Consider the following 16,797-nt stretch of genomic DNA (forward strand, 5'->3'; position numbering starts at 1 on the left):
CCTCTCCCTCTCTCTCTCCCTCTCCCTCTCTCTCTCCCTCTCCCTCTCTCTCTCCCTCTCCCTCTCTCTCTCCCTCTCCCTCTCTCTCTCCCTCTCCCTCTCTCTCTCCCTCTCCCTCTCTCTCTCCCTCTCCCTCTCTCTCTCACTTTTCTCCTATCCTGTATCCTCAACAACATCCGAAGCTGTACTCTAGAGTTCAATGGCTTCTCTTCTCTCTCCATACTCTACAATACGCTTTAGCGATCAAAATCCATTTTTTTCCTCTTTTTTTTTTCCTTTTTCATAAATATAAAATTCCTTTATTTGTAATATCGTCCAATAACGCCCATGTTATGGGATTTCCAATCGGCATGTTTTATAAATGAAATTTTGTGCTTAGGATATTGAACAAGGATGTTGTGGAACTTGTGGACTTATAGAACAAGGACCGAGGAAAAGAGGGCCAAATAATACCCAAAAAATTATTCATAGTAGAAAAGCAGGCGATCAAAAGGTTTAAAACCCCATACCTCCTACTTCCAACACCGTGAAACATGTATCAAATTATCAATTTACATATCATTTATGAATTATTTAAAGCCAAAATTCTCAGTATGGGAAGAGAAGAAGGTGGGAAGGAAATTTTGGAAAAGTGAGACCTTAATTAATATATGAACAGTCGGCAAGCTGCGTGGCCACAAACCAAAAAATTCTTACCGTCGTATGTATGAAATCTAAAGATAAACTTAAGTTTAACTTAAGACGAACAATGTTGCCAATTTCATGTCATTTCTTGAGATAACTGGCTAGATTTCATGAAATTTGGCAAGATTTTCATTTCAAGTTAAACTTAAGTTTATCTTTAGATTTCATACATACGACGGTCAATCTGTATGCAAAATTCGACATACTGTCTCCAGCATTTCCTGGGCTATAGCACGAATTTCTTGATAAAAGCACCTGTTGACTCATCCAGAGTCCTTGTCCAATAAATACACACCTTGTTTTTAACATATTTCCATAAAAAAAAGTCGCACGAGCTAAGATCGGGTGAGGAGGGAGGAAAATGAAAATGGGTGCGAAACTTCATCTGAGCATTAGTCACAAATTCACCACTTTTAAGAAATGCCTCCACAGCCTGCGTCCCGCAGGCCCGGGGGCCCGTGGTAGGCCGCGCCGTTGTAGCGCGCCTGGCCGGCGACTGGCGACTCCATGGTGAGGCGCGGAAGGATGGATTTGGCGGGGATGAGGTGCGGGGGTCGGAGAAACACGAGCAGAACGGTGGTGTTGTCAGTGGAGCCGCGGGACTTGGAGAGGCGGATGAGCGCGTCCGGGATGCTCTTGAGATTGGCGTCTGGGAACAAAGGTCAAATTGGGAACGGTCAATCATGAGTCGATGTGGTTTGGCGGCGTATTCGCGAGCCGCCAAACCATCTTTCTCCCGGGAGGCCGGCAGCTGATTGGCCACCGGTCCCACCAATATTACATAAGTAGTGCTTTTTTTCTGCTCTTGCTGGGGGACTTTAAACACGGAAGATACCAGCCTGAGATTTCCCTTGCTAAAGAAATAGCAAAGATTTTTTTTTTGGAGGGGGCTAGTCTAAACAGTGATATACCGGGGGGTGGATAATCCAGGATTTTTGGAGGCCTACAGTAGAGGAAAAAAACCGTAGTATGTCGTATTCCCCAGTAAGTGATCCTGGGCCCTAAAGTGTACTTGGGGCCCTCAGGACGATGGGACATACGGAAAACTACCCAGATACAAGACCGTATTTCCATTGACGGCATTGACCGAAGAGGTAATAATCAAGAACCTACCTAAAAAAAGTTCTCGATATAAACCTCTGTCTTGTTGTTAAACCTACGCGGCGAAAAAAATTCTCTCTCCCCATATATGCCGCATATATGAGTCTACTGGAGATACAGGGTGACACAAAAGTCGTTCGCCTCATTCCTCGTTCAGGTTTACAGCAGGTACCTGTTGAACGGTTAAAAGAAGGAAGCTTATGTTGAAGCTCAAAATTTTCACTTTCTCTCTCTCTTTCTTTTACGGCAATGTTGTCAGTTGTCAGTTTATCAGGCATATAATATTATTATACTTATTATTTATTATCAACATATTATTATGTACGAATAATGTAGGTATCTACAGGATAGGTATATAGGGGGAGAAACAAGGTATTGCACTTAGGAGTTATTGGATAACCAGAGAGTTCGATTTCGATAGTAGATTTGCCTCGGCGTAGTGGTCAAGAAGCTCGTCTGGTAATCAGGAGGGCGTGGGTTTAATCCCAGCCTAGGTATGGAATTTTTTCTCAATTTGAAATGAGAATTCGACCACAGTAATAGAAGTAGCTTACTGCTGGAGTAAAGGGACTTTTTAGTCGAGCAATATGTAAGTAAGTAATTAATAATATTTATTAATTACTATTAATTATCTATTAATTTATTACCTTGCTGTCTTGAGAGTGCTAGAAGCTTTAGAAGAGTCCAAGAAGGAAAAGATGGAGATCCTTTCCCTTTTTTCCTTCAAAAAATTCCATGTAATCTCAATGGATTTTTCCAACCTCAATGGATTTTTCCAACCTCTGGATGCTAGCTCATAGCTCCAGCTATGACAAAAAGCTGACAGCAAAATTCCGCATAATCATTCCCTTGACAACTTTACAAAAGTGACAGCAACATTTTGTGTTCTCTTGACAAGTTTGCCTATGCTTTTTCCCCATTTGTGGGAAATGTTCTCTAAACGAAATCAAGAAACCTCAATGTGAAGATCGGTAGATCGGGCTGACGACTTGGAATCTCTACCGCAGTCGGTTGAGATCGGATTAGAGTTTGCCAGACACCTGGCTTGTTGAGAATATGAGAAGATCTCATGGATCTCGAAATGGAAAATATTTCGAGATCCGAGTTTCAAAATTAGATGCATCACTAGATTTAAGGAATCAATGAGAGTTTGAAGAAGTTTGTAAATCAAAGGTCCGTTAAGCCAGCCTAGTTAGCTTAGTTGGTAGCGCGTCTGCCTTGTAAGCGCTAGGCCGCGGGTTCGATTCCCGCCCGGGGCGGATTTTATCCTGATGGGATAATGTTCGTTCTCGGGACGGCTGGCTTTCTCCTATCCTGTCTTCCTTCTCTCTTCGATTTCGGGACGATAAGACCCTAGCAGTTACAGTTCCCTCTGTCAAAACCTCTTAAAAAAAATCTGGTGTGAACTATCTCATATTTACCAAAGTATCTTAGGTATAGTTATAGTTCCATCCATCCAATAGTTACCAAAGTATATTAGGTATAGTTATAGTTCCATCTATCCAATAGTTTTTAAACACTAATGTTTATTTATTATTTATATTATTTATTATTTATTTTCCCATTTATATTATATTATCATGAATTATTATTTATTAATATTTAATATACCTTTCCCCACTGAAGGAAACTTTATCAAAGTATCAAATATCAAAATATTTCCCTAATATCAAAATATCTACTATGAAGATATGAAACCATAATATCCTCTAAGTGTTACCTGTGTGCATTTTTTTGCACTGATAACTACTAACTACCTATGTACCTATGTCAAAGGTGGGTGAGTAAATCTCACATCCTAACTACCTAGCTTGTGACATTAAATCCGACAGAAAATTGACCAAGAGAGGCCGGAAGGTGAAAACTGCCTGAGTGCATAGGAAATACAAACAAACAGTGAAGAGGACAAGAAAGATAGGAAAGAAATAAAGAAACACTTAAGAAGTCTAGCTCAAGTTCCTGACGACAACTCCAGGTTTAAACAGTGTTTAAATTCGAACTAACTGCGTTCACCTAGTCACTTGCAACTATTAAAGTTTATTCAAAGTGATAGGTATTTATTTTAGAAACAAATAAAATAACTCTTTTGTACCTGATGATTATTTACCTACAAATAAATTGGGGAATTAAATGTACCTAGAAATAAACCAGGTTTATTAACCTAAATAGCTGATTTCAAAAAACAAAACCATTTCATAAACATGAGTCATAAAAATAACCAAAAAAATGACTAGGTCTTATCTCCCCCAAATCGAAGAGAGGAGGACAGGATATGAGAAGTTAGCCGTTCCGAGAACGAACCTTCTCTGTTTAGGATAAAGCTTGTCACGGGTAGAAATCGAACTTGCGACCTAGGGCTTTTACAAGTGAGGCGCGCTAGCATCCAAGGTAGTTCTAGCTTATTGGGCTAATGGGCTTTAAGCTTCTTTTTGTTGCAAAAAAAACTTATTTCTATTTTATTTTTCTGTTACAGGAGAGGTCTTACCCCACCACACCGAGTCAAATCCATTTCTATGACCACGTTCACACCTGAAGAAGTCGAAATGTTGAAATCTAGGGGAAACGATGTAAGTTATGTAGACTAGTGGCCATTTCCAATATTGGTTTTGCTGTTTCTGTTTCAGTAGTTTCCTTTATAATAAGAAAATACAAAAGAATTGACAAAGCAAATAATAAGTATGTAGGTACTTACAAACCTAGTAGGTATAAACAAAATATTAGATAGCTAAAAACTAAAAAAGAATGAAAAGTAATGAAATGACATATTTTTTAGAAAGTAAAACCGCTGCGCTGTTAACCAATAATAAATATTTATTTAGTTCTGTGTTATAATGGTTGAAGGTCCAGTTGCCCAATCAGAACCCACTTACCAGAATAAAAATGGTGAAGAGTTGAGATGTTGAATATTCCCAGATCTTAATTTTATCGAGCGCCAGTGGCTTGCCTAACCACAATTTACAGCACCAAATTTGTTTTCCTGCTGATGGCAAATTTTTACATGAATAACTGATAGATAGCTACATTAGGCTTTTGTCCAAAAGAGTTTCCCAGCCTACATGTAGATTACATGCAGAGGGATCCTGGAATAGTTTTGTCCTGATCTTTTACAGGCAATGAAAATAAATAAGATGAAATATTATTCTGTTATTTTTCAATTATCTTTTCTCTTATGTTACTTTATTTTATCAAAATCAAATCAAATAAAATCAACAAATCCAAAAGAGTTTCCCAGCCTACATGTAGATTACATGCAGAGGGATCCTGGAATAGTTTTGTCCTGATCTTTTACAGGCAATGAAAATGAATAAGATGAAATATTATTCTGTTTATTTTCAATTATCTTTTCTCTTATGTTACTTTATTGAATCAAAATCAAATCAAATAAAATCAACAATTAATAAATATCAAAGTAAAAATTATGACATTATGACCAATTAATGGAATTTTAATTATTTCTAAAAATTCTAATAAACAAGAGAGTGGTAGTGGTGGTCAGTCTTATTTATTCCCTACATTGTAAAATAAAATAAAATAAAAATAAATGCTTAAATCTTCCAATATGAGAATCAAAATGAAAGCACAAAGAGATGTCCCTGTCTGATTTGATCTTTGCAAATAATAAAAATTGTATCAAAATCTATACTGCTGTTTTGAGCATGAACATTAAACCAATTTCAAAAATGCTCAAATATTAAAATTAAAAATCCAAAAAAAATAAAGATCATTTTAACAGGGGTCATATCCTTGAACTTTATAAGGAACAAATTAATATCAAAATCTATACTGCTGTTTTGAGCATGAACATTAAACCAATTTCAAAAATGCTCAAATATTAAAATTAAAAATCCAAAAAAAAAAAATAAAGATCATTTTAACAGGGGTCATATCCTTGAACTTTATAAGGAACAAATTAATAAAAAAAAAAGAAACACTGATTTTAGATGAGGTAGGCCAGGCTCAGAGCAGTCATGTTCCGAGGTGCTGCCGGGCTTTTGAAATATGAAAATTTAACAATATGAGGACATTAGATGTCCTGTTTTGGGCATTGACCCCAAAATCAACAAAATAGCCCCCCATAGCACTTTTGGAAGATGACCACACTAAGTGACTCACCTATACCTAGACAAACAAAGTTAAATGTTAAAACATAATAATCATATTGATGGTTGGGATCCCAGTAGATAATTTTAATTATTATTATTTTTTTTTTTTTTACTATATTATAAAACATGATCAATACTGATATCAGAATGGTTATATTAAAAGTAAGTTTAAGTTTCTAATGGCCAATTAGAAAGAAACATGCATGCATGACTTACGGTAAGTTGTGGAGATCTCCGAGTTCGATATTTTACACTGTGCACAGATTTAATTAAAGAAAAAGTAGACACAATTATTTTCCCCCAAGTCCCTATCTATTAGTATGATGCTTCAGGTTTGATTGTAATTTCAGACTATTATGAAAGCTCCATGCTTTGAGTTTGGTATCTTGGTCCTCATGGCTTCCTTTCATACTTGAGGTTAGAACATTTGGACCTCTCGGTTATTGATAAATTTGATTTTCCAGGGATGATCCAGGTTGAATTTTGATTGAATCCCTCTTAAGGGTAGTGTTGAGAGATGTTAGATCATTGGATCAGTTCCCTCTTAAGGGTGATGATGGGTATAGATGAAACATGAGGTGGCCCTGGCCACAAGGCCAAGGCCTTTACTGCGTTTTACTCACATAATTGAGTTTTTCTCCGTGAACCAGCTTCTCTATTATAAAATTAGCAATTTAAGAACATTGCAAGACTATTACTATTGATTTAAATTGAAACAACTTCAAAATTAAAAATATGATTTGGGTTTAGAAATTATTTCAAAAAGAAAATCCCAAATGGACTTCTACTACGCCATGGCGGCGGCGTCTCTCCTTTTATTTTTGCGACGCCATCCTCTCAAAAAAAAAATTCAGAAGATTTTTGATTTCAGTCACAGAATATGACTTCAGTAACGCAGACCACACTAATCGAGCTTCTGCGCATTGTTTTGGAATAATCGAGAAGCTTTTCACGAAAATGGATAATCATAAAACGCCTGACTAATTATAATTAATTAAGAGTATGCAATCTACACTTTTAGTATCTAATTAATTGATGCGCATTGCATAATCAATGAGTTGGAGGGGGATTTTTGGGACCCTAGATATAGGACATTTATGGACTATACTACAATGTAATGGGGCCCATATTTTAAAATGGGGCCAGGGGCGCGCGGTGGATGAAATGAAAAACCCCCCATTTAAGGAGTTTGTGTTGTTTATATATTATAATGTAATTTCCCGTTTTCCTCTTACAAAGGAAGAATATAAACTTATGTATATGTACCTGATAAACATACCCTATTCATATAACCTTGTTAATGTTACCCTCTTATTTACAGAACACACGGCTGGTTAGGGTTAGCTGTTCTCCTCCCTGTTTATAGTCCCACAGCCAGACGCTAGTCTTCTCTCTGTTTAACGTCCCCTAGTCAGAATAATAATAATAATAATCATTATGTAATTTCTTATCCTTCACAAAAGTCCAGTCCCATGTCAGAAAAACCTAGTCCGTTCATTATTCAAAGAGGGAGGAGGGGGATTTTTGGGACCCTAGATATAGGACATTTATGGACTATACTACAAATTTTCCCCACTAAAAAGGACAGGTGCAGAATGAAATTCGAGAATGTCCTTCCCGTTCCAAAAATATCACTCCATCTCAAGGATTATGTGTGAAAAACATTTGATGTCAACAAGGGTTAATATAAGATTGTGTAGTAAAGGGTTAATAATGTAAAGCAAAAGTTAATAATTGAGAATCTACTTAGTCCTACTATTTATTCAAGAATCATCATTCAAAATATAATTATGTATCAAAGTAATGAAAAGTCAATTAGAAACAAAACATGATCAAATATTATTGATCAGATATTCAATCAAGAAAAACAAAAGATGGTCAAGAGAAGATTATTGAATTTGATGGTTGGCGAAGGCAGCATGGCAGAATCATGAATAATAATACAAAGTAAACATTACAATAGAATAATGAGAAATTAATTTTATTGAAAATAAGAAAAACCAGAACAGAATTCTATTTACAAATCAGTCACGACATAAGGTCTCAAATCCTTGACATGATAGGTGGTTTGATGACCAGTATCATCCTCGATGACGTAGATTGTGTGTGACAATTTCTTCGCGATGTGAAAAGGTCCAACAAATGTAGGCGCTAGCTTAGCACTATATTTCTGAGCGGCTGAAGACAATTTGAAGTTCCTTCTTAGAACCAGATCACCAATGTTGTATTCAACGTGAACATCGTGATGCTTATTGTAATAGTTAGCTTGTGTTTGGCTTGCTTTCAATTGATTGATGCGAACCATTTCATAGATTTCCTTCATGTTGAATCTTTTAGAATTAACTTCATTGTAGTCAAATTCACGGTGATTGTCATCCGCCTCAGCTTCTTCCAGGCGTTGACGTAAACAATACGCACCTTCCATCTCACGTCCATACATGAGGAAGTTTGGTGTGAATCCTGTGGATGCGTGTGTGGTTGAATTGATAGCAAACTGAAACTGATGTAGGCCGCCTCAGCTTCTTCCAGGCGTTGACGTAAACAATACGCACCTTCCATCTCACGTCCATACATGAGGAAGTTTGGTGTGAATCCTGTAGATGCGTGTGTGGTTGAATTGATAGCAAACTGAAACTGATGTAGATGAAGATCCCACGAACTGTGTTTCCCCACATAGCATCTAATCATAGATTTCAAGACGCGGTTGTTCCGTTCCACGAAGTTGGCTTGCGGATTATACAACGCTATCCGCTTGTGTTTGAATTGATATTGTTCAGCAAGTTGACTGAAAATTCGATTGTTGTAATTCGAAGCATTATCTGTGGTTTCCCCACATAGCATCTAATCATAGATTTCAAGACGCGGTTGTTCCGTTCCACGAAGTTGGCTTGCGGATTATACAACGCTATCCGTTTGTGTTTGAATTGATATTGTTCAGCGAGTTGACTGAAAATTCGATTGTTGTAATTCGAAGCATTATCTGTAACGAGTGCTGATATTCTTCCATATCTTGATAATATCACCTTGATGAAAGCTTGAGAAATAGTTTCGGCGGTGGCGACTCGCAATGGTATAAGTTCCACGTACTTAGACATTTGACATGCAAAGATCAGCACATATTGATGCTGCCGTGAGGACCGCACTAAAGGTCCAAATATGTCGCTATAGAAAACGCGACCAGGTACTGACGACAAATTTCTTGCCACCATAAATCCAGGCGTTTTGCCTGTCTTGGGTTTGCAAGTCTGACAGATTCGACAACTTTTGACGTATCTTGCAATATCTTGAAAATAACCAGGCCAAAAGTAGGATTTTGCTATCTTCTTAAAAGTCTTGATTACTCCTAAATGAGCTGACTGTTCTGCGTCATGATTTTCTCTCAGAACGGTACGAATCTCATCGGCTTTAGGTACCAATTTCCAAGAGTAGTAATCATCACCATGATTAATGAGTTCTAACTCGTCAAATTTGTGATAGTACATTTGATTACCTATCATTTGATAATCAGGACATGTTTCAGGTTTAGTGGTTATCTCATTTACTTTAGCTTGATACCACTGAGAATAAGAATCTAATTCTTCGTTAACAACAGCATTGATTTGTTGATCTACTGAAACATCAGGTTTAGGTGCTCTCGGTAATTCAATTCTGCTAAGAGCATCTGGTATAAAATTAAGACTACCTTTTCGATGGATGAAAGTAATGTCGTATGATTGTATTTTTAATATCCATCGGTTAAGTCTTTGTGATGTAATCACGGGTAATTTATGTAACCATCTTAATGCCAAATGATCAGTGATGACAATGATCTTATAATTTTCCAGATAATATCTCATTGTATCCAAACAATAAATGACAGCCAAGAGTTCCTTTTCCGTTGTGGAATAATTTTTCTCAGCATCTGTTAGAGTACGACTGACATACTCGATTACGTGCTCATTGTAATTCTTAGAGCATCTAAGATATTCATCTTTCTCCTTAGCTTCCGCGCTGACTGGAACGCGTTGGGTTAGAATTCCACCAATGGCGACATCGCTAGCGTCACTTTGAATGTAGAATACTCCCAGGTCCCAATTAGGTCTGGCCAGAATGGGTGCTGTTGTGAGCGCCTTCTTTATTTCGTTTAACGCTTCTTCTTCCGGTTTTCCCCAATGCCATTTTTGAGTCTTCTTCAATAACCGCGTTAATGGCGCAATTTTACCACTGAAATTCGGTAAGAATTTTCTATACCAACTCAACATACCGAGTATACGGCGAAGTTCTTTTATGTTGCGCGGTGACGGGTATTCCAATATAGGTCGAACTTTCTCAGGATTAGTTCGCATACCACGTTCGTCTATCACAAAGCCTAAATACTTTATTTCTTTAGTGCAGAATTCGCTTTTATTCCAATTGATTTTAAGATGAGCTTGATGCAATCGGATGAATACTTCTTTTAAGAATTTAAGATGTTCTTCGAAGCTTTCTGAAACAACGATAATGTCATCAATATATTTAAATACATTATTTGAGATGTCCATAGTCTTCTGGATGGTGGGAGTTATTTCATTTCCCAAAACTAGATCTATAAATTTTTGGAATTCTCCCGGGGCATTTCGGAGCCCAAAACACATAACGGTGAATTCATATGTACCTAAGTTAGGCACTTGGAATGCTGTATATTTGCAGCATTCTGGCGATAGAGGTATTAACCAAAATGCTTTCTCCAGATCAATTTTGGATATATATTTGCATTTGTTCAAGCTACTCAAGATTTGTTTGAGTTGGGGAAACCCATAACTGAAAGGTTTTGTGATTTCGTTCAGAAATCGAAGATCCAATGTAGGACGATAAGATGTAACGTTACCATCTTCGTCTCTTTTCTTAACCAGAATCATGGGGTTGCTGTAGTTTGAGTAACTTGGTCTTATAACCCCTATTTCTAGCATTTTGTTAACTTCTTCCGTTAGTATATGTTGAAGTTTAGGATTTAAAGGGTAAGGCTTCTTATTTACTGGAACATCTGTTGTTAATTCAATTTTGTGTTTAACCAAGGTAGTCGGTTTGTATCCAACAGGTTCAGATTTCTTTGCTTCATATATCAGTAAGTCTAGAGCTTCTTTTTCTTTGTCAGTAATAGCTTGAATTCCATTGCACTGCATCAATTCTTGAACTTCTTCGCCTCTGACGAAATTAAATTCTGATTCGGGATTTGATTTATAATGCCATGAGTTGTTCTCGGTATCTATGATCATGGCCATTCGGCTAATAAAGTCGATTCCCAACAATAAGTCTTCCGTAAGCGTTGGTAGACACCTAACTGGTATTAGAGTACCTTTAGTTTCGATCTGCATGGGAACGCTTATTGCTTGATTAACGTATGTGACTTGGCCGTTCGCTAACAATACTTTTTCTGGACTGATTGCATAAGTAGATAGATTGAGACTGAAGAGTTGAGAATAAGTTTTAGCATTCATATAAGTGTGAGTAGATCCGCTATCTAGCATAGCGTAAGCAATCGATCCAAGAATATTGATCTTGAGGTACCATCGTCTGTCGTTCCTAATCAAATATTTAGGTGTTGTTTCGTTGGTTGAAGTGAGGATTACGTTAGCAATTGAGTTTGATTTGCAACTGGTTTTGTTCGCATCTGGTTTAGCTTCCAGTTCCTTGGACAAGGCTTCAATTTCATCGTATAGAGAGTTTACTTTCTCAAGTGTGTCCCCATTCACGTCCAAAAGAATTTGATCCAATTGTCTCATCACTTGTTCGATGTCTTCTTCGAGCTGCAAATATTCTTGATTCAAGTTACTAGTGGTTTTGAGTTGACTGACGCGGGTTTTTAAGGTGGGAATGCTTTCTGACACTCTGTTTATTACAGATTCGTGTTCTTGCTTGGCTTTAATTGATTTGGTGAGAATGCGCGAAGGTTTTCCTTCGTTTTTCCCAGCTACACCTTCGCATTTCTTTGCTGGGGCTGGACGTTTTCCGACTTGATCTTTTGGTTTCGATTTTTGCGATTCTGAAGAGCAAAGTTCGCTTGGTTTGATTGGTTGTTAGAATCGAAATTGTTCGAGTATCTGGGATAATTTCCTTGATTGTATCCTTGTTTGTAATTTGGCTGATATCCTTGTTTGTAATTTGGCTGATACTGGAACTGAGGACGGTTGTAATTATTGTAGTAGTTTGGATTTGACCGATACTGCGGCTGATAACGTTGATTGTAATTGTTATATTGCGGATTTCGATACTGATGAGAATATTTGTGTGCATATTGATTTTGGTTATTATTATATGTTCGACTTTGTTTCGGTGTAGATTGCTGTTTAGGAGTGATCTGCGAGTTGATGGCCTCGAGTCGAATCATAGAGGCTTCCAGGTCATCAATATTGTGAATGTCCATGAAGTTCAATTTTTCTTGATATGTTTGCAAAGCATTGATCATAATTATCTCAAGTTTTAGATTGTGATCCACTGAGCTGTTTAGACGGTTGAACAAGATTTTCATCGAAGAAACATATTTCACGACCGATTCATTCTCCTGTTGTTTACGCGAAAGAATTTCCCTCCACAAGCTTACTCCAAATAGTGGCGGTGAGAAAGTTGATAATAGTCTCATTTCGAGTTGCCTCCAAGTACCAAAGTGTGCTCTGTTAGCCATGTACCAGGAGTGAGCTGTTCCTTCGAATAGCTCTCCGGCTGATGCGAGTAATTCATGCTTCTGCACGTGGTAAGCTGCGCATTTGGTGTCTAACGTCTCAAGAAATTCTTCAACAGTATGTTTCTTGTTGTCTCCTGAGAACTTGACATTCCATTTGTACAATTTCACTGGTTTAGAATAAGTGTGAGTTATAAATGAATGAGGGTTGTCCGATCCAAATGGTTGTTCGCTCATAGGCGGTTGCCTCAGTGGTGTGAAACATTCTCTACGTAGGTCATTGTAAGTTGAACTGTTTCCCTGAAGAAAACTGACTCTAGGTAGGTTTTGGAAATTATTGCCTCCTGAGTTCACGCTGTGATAAGCTGTACTATTTCTTGCAGCTGAAGGAATTTCTTCATGCATTGGTTCTTCGCGAGTTGGTGGATTATCGTGCTCATTCGCGCTGACGTTATCCACTTCATAATCGTCGTCATCCTCGTTGTCCGATTCGAAAATGCCCAACGTTTCGAGATTGGGTTCTCGTTTCTTAGGCAGCTTTGAGATACGAGCTGTTAATTTATCTAGATGAACATCTACAATTGTTAATGCATCATTGATGTTTTCGAGCACTTCCTTCCTTAAATCGGCTACTTGAGGGTTTGATTCAATCCATCGATTGACACGATTTCCGTAATGATTGAGGCGAGCTTCTATTCTTGTATGAGATTTACTAAGTGTATGCTCGTCCATTTCCTTTAGAAGTTGAACAATGGATAAAACGCGTGCAGCCATATCTGTGGCATCCTCAACTGATACCTCGATTGAATCATCGTTCAAAACCAGAGATCCTCTCTGTTGTTTGTGTAAGAGTATTCGCAATTGCTTTCGCTTATTCTCAGCAAGTCCCATTGGTTCCTGTCCGCGAATTTTAATTTCGTGATCCAACTCAGGAACATTTAGGTATTTGATGTCGGCTCGAGTAATTGGACTAAACATTTTGACCAATAAGAATATCAAAAGCGAGATTGAAAATTTGAAATTTATAAAAGATCAGAAAAATTTTTAAAATGAAAAAAAAAGTCACTTGAATTGAATTGATAATTAATAATCAATTAAAACAATAATAAGATAAGAAATATCAAAATAATTAGTTAATTCAAATACAAAAGTACAAAATTCAAAGAATAGAGGAGAAGCCAGTTACAGAGAAAACTTTCATGTGAAATAAGAACACAAAAAAAAAATCAACCCTATATTATCATGTTAACACTGAAACACTATTTTACCGAACCCCTATTAATAAAATATTAATACAACCCGAAGGGTAAGGTAAAGATTATTTATTTTAATAATTGGACTAAACATGTTGACCAATAAAATTATCAAAGTTGGAGATTAAAAATTTGGAATTTATAAAAGATCAGAAAAATTTTTAAAATAAAAGTCACTTGATTTGATAATTAATAATCAATTAAAACAATAATAAGAAAAAAAAATATCAAAATAATTAGTTAATTCAAATTCAAAAGTACAAAATTCAAAGAATAGAGGAGAAGCCAGTTACAGAGAAAACTTTCATGTGAATTAAGAACACAAAAAAAAAAATCAACCCTATATTATTATGTTTACACTGAAACACTATTTTACCGAACCCCTATTAATAAAATATTAATACAACCCGATGAGTAAGGTAAAGATTATTTATTTAAAAAAAGTTACGTGAGTGCGTGGCTAGTAATGTCCATCCCGAGGACAAATAATTCCGAGCTTTGCCCCAAGAATGACCAAAACTTCTACGAGCTGGTTAAAATCGATCGGGTTATAAACCGACTTAGTACCCTCTGCGCAGGAAATGCCTCGCGGTTGAGAGCGCGCCCGTGGTCACCGGCGTGGGCGTGTGCGCTATACCTCATCCCTATTGACGCGTGATTCATCACGAAATGTATAAAAAAAAAGGTGATCTTCGAAAGAAATCTATCTCAGGTCCAAAGGGACTGATAGAAATCAAGTCAGTTTCCCGTAGGACCAATAATTAAATAAATCAAGTTCCCGTAGGAACGAGCAGTGCCTCGCGGTTGAGAGCGCGCCCGTGGTCACCGGCGTGGGCGTGTGCGCTATACCTCATCCCTATTGACGCGTGATCTATCACGAAATGTATAAAAAAAAAGGTGATAATCGAAAGAAATCTATCTCAGGTCCAAAGGGACTGATAGAAATCAAGTCAGTTTCCCGTAGGACCAGTAATTAAATAAAGCAAGTTCCCGTAGGAACGAGCAGTAACCAAATTCAATTGGTGTGTGTTACTCCCAATTAGGAGAACATGTAAAAAAAAAAAATATCCAACGACGCAAAGAATTTCTCTCAGAACTCGGAATTCCTGAAAGTTTCAAAATACATCATTGGGAACATCATATAGGTTGCCTTGCCATTCGACCATACATCAAATTCAAAATCAAGAGGGAATTCCTGAAAGTTTCAAAATACATCATTGGGAACATCATATAGGTTGCCTTGCCATTCGACCATACATCAAATTCAAAATCAAGAAAGAAAAATTCAAGTTACAACTCTAATAGTTGTCATTCAAATGATAATGAAATAAAAATTTAAAAATGCTTCTAAAATGAAATAAAATAAATCTCATCATATTCAATGATGTCACTCTTAATATCCTAAATCAGCATAAATGCTTCTATCTATTAAATTGGTTGTAACCAAAAAGAAAGTAAAAAAAACTTCCTAACATGTATTGTTAAGAAACACTGTACCTATACCTATAATCTATAAAGCAGGCACAAAAAAAGGAGGAGTAGGAAGGGGATTTAATGTCTCTCCTAACAAATAGTTTTGGTACAATATATTTATTTATAATTAATAAATCTCATCATATTCAATGATGTCACTCTTAATATCCTAAATCAGCATAAATGCTTCTATCTATTAAATTGGTTGTAACCAAAAAAAAAAACTTCCTAACATGTATTGTTAAGAAACACTGTACCTATACCTATAATCTATAAAGCAGGCACAAATAAAAGAGAGGAGAAGGAAGGGGATTTAATGTCTCTCCTAACAAAATTTTGTTTTGATAGATACAATATATTTATTTTTAATTATCATTATTATTTTTCAAATGTGTAGTCATGTGTACATGCAAAAATAAAAATAAAATTCAGTACATATCATTTATTCATTTATTTAAAATATGCTTAGCCATTATAGGCAAAATGTAAACAGATACTTGATTTGGGAAATTTTAATTCAAACTTGTCCTTCATGGGAACTACATTTTTGTTCCTCTACATAACGCGAATAATAAAACATATAGCTATGTTCTTATTTAAGAACAAATATCATAACAAATAACTAACAACAAATAATATCAAATATCATTTAAGAACAAATATCGACGATAAAACTATGAACAAATATCATGTAAGTGAAACTGCCTATTTCGGTCTTGTTCATCTTACTTTTTTTTCAAAGTTTTTTTTTTGTTATTCTTTTCGAAGTTTTTTTTTTTTTTTTGTTCAACCCTTCGGTTAGACAACATATGCTGCCCCCAGCATGATGGTGGATGGTGTGTCAGTCCCTACAAACTAAAAAGTCATGTCAACTAATTGTTGTGAGCGCTCACATATTCCTACTAATCCTAACTAAAAGGGGAACCTAACTAAATGAACTAAACCTACAGTCAAAGTCTACCAAAAACCAACACACAGGTTGAACGTATGCAGCCAAACCAACCAGGCCTTTCCTTGTTTTTTTTTTTTTTTTTTTTTTTTTCCCAACAAAAAAAAAAAAAAAAAAAAAAAAAAACACATAATCAAAGGAATGATGTCCTCTGTGCACTTTATTGACAAATTAACAAACAAAGTACAAAGACAGTTCAGAAGATTGTTCAAACGTTACCTGCCAACTAGAAATAAAATGGTTATTTTCGTTATGCAAATTATTACATCCTCGGTTGTTTTTTCTTCTTTCTTTTTTCCTCAGCTGAATAAAATTGTAAACAACTGGCTTTCCTCATGGTAGGAACTTTCAAGTTCCTGGGGAAAAGCCAGAGTTCGATGGCATATTTTGTATTTGTACAGGATTTATATTAATCACCCTAGAAACCTGCCACATCTCTGGCACTTTGTCGTAGTGTCTGACAATATCTCTATTAGATTTCAGTCATACTACAATCTCATGTTAAAGTTTTCGTTAATCTCCAAGCAAACAGTCTCCAAGCATTTTCATATGTTAACAAACAGTGAACATATTGTCCCTGGGTACACTGAGGGTTTA

At 36.4% G+C, this 16,797-nt stretch overlaps 1 protein-coding gene and 1 long non-coding RNA gene across 2 annotated transcripts; both read right to left on the bottom strand.

Annotated features, from left to right (window-relative positions):
* Positions 1-1,193: 1,193 nt before the first annotated feature.
* Positions 1,194-6,981, bottom strand: LOC113468186. The gene is made up of 2 exons (XR_003392034.1): positions 6,105-6,981; positions 1,194-1,333 (listed from the first exon to the last, which is right to left on the bottom strand). It is a non-coding gene; the product is annotated as an uncharacterized LOC113468186 (long non-coding RNA).
* Positions 6,982-7,438: 457 nt separating this feature from the next.
* Positions 7,439-13,416, bottom strand: LOC108252615. The gene is made up of 4 exons (XM_026824936.1): positions 11,824-13,416; positions 8,752-11,653; positions 8,528-8,707; positions 7,439-8,393 (listed from the first exon to the last, which is right to left on the bottom strand). The coding sequence occupies exons 1-4, from the start codon at positions 13,414-13,416 to the stop codon at positions 7,906-7,908; spliced, it is 5,163 nt and encodes a 1,720-aa protein (XP_026680737.1). The 3' UTR covers positions 7,439-7,905.
* Positions 13,417-16,797: the final 3,381 nt, after the last annotated feature.

This window comes from Diaphorina citri, unplaced genomic scaffold (assembly GCF_000475195.1).
Source record: "Diaphorina citri unplaced genomic scaffold, Diaci psyllid genome assembly version 1.1 scaffold672, whole genome shotgun sequence".
Classification (NCBI taxonomy): domain Eukaryota; kingdom Metazoa; phylum Arthropoda; class Insecta; order Hemiptera; family Psyllidae; genus Diaphorina; species Diaphorina citri.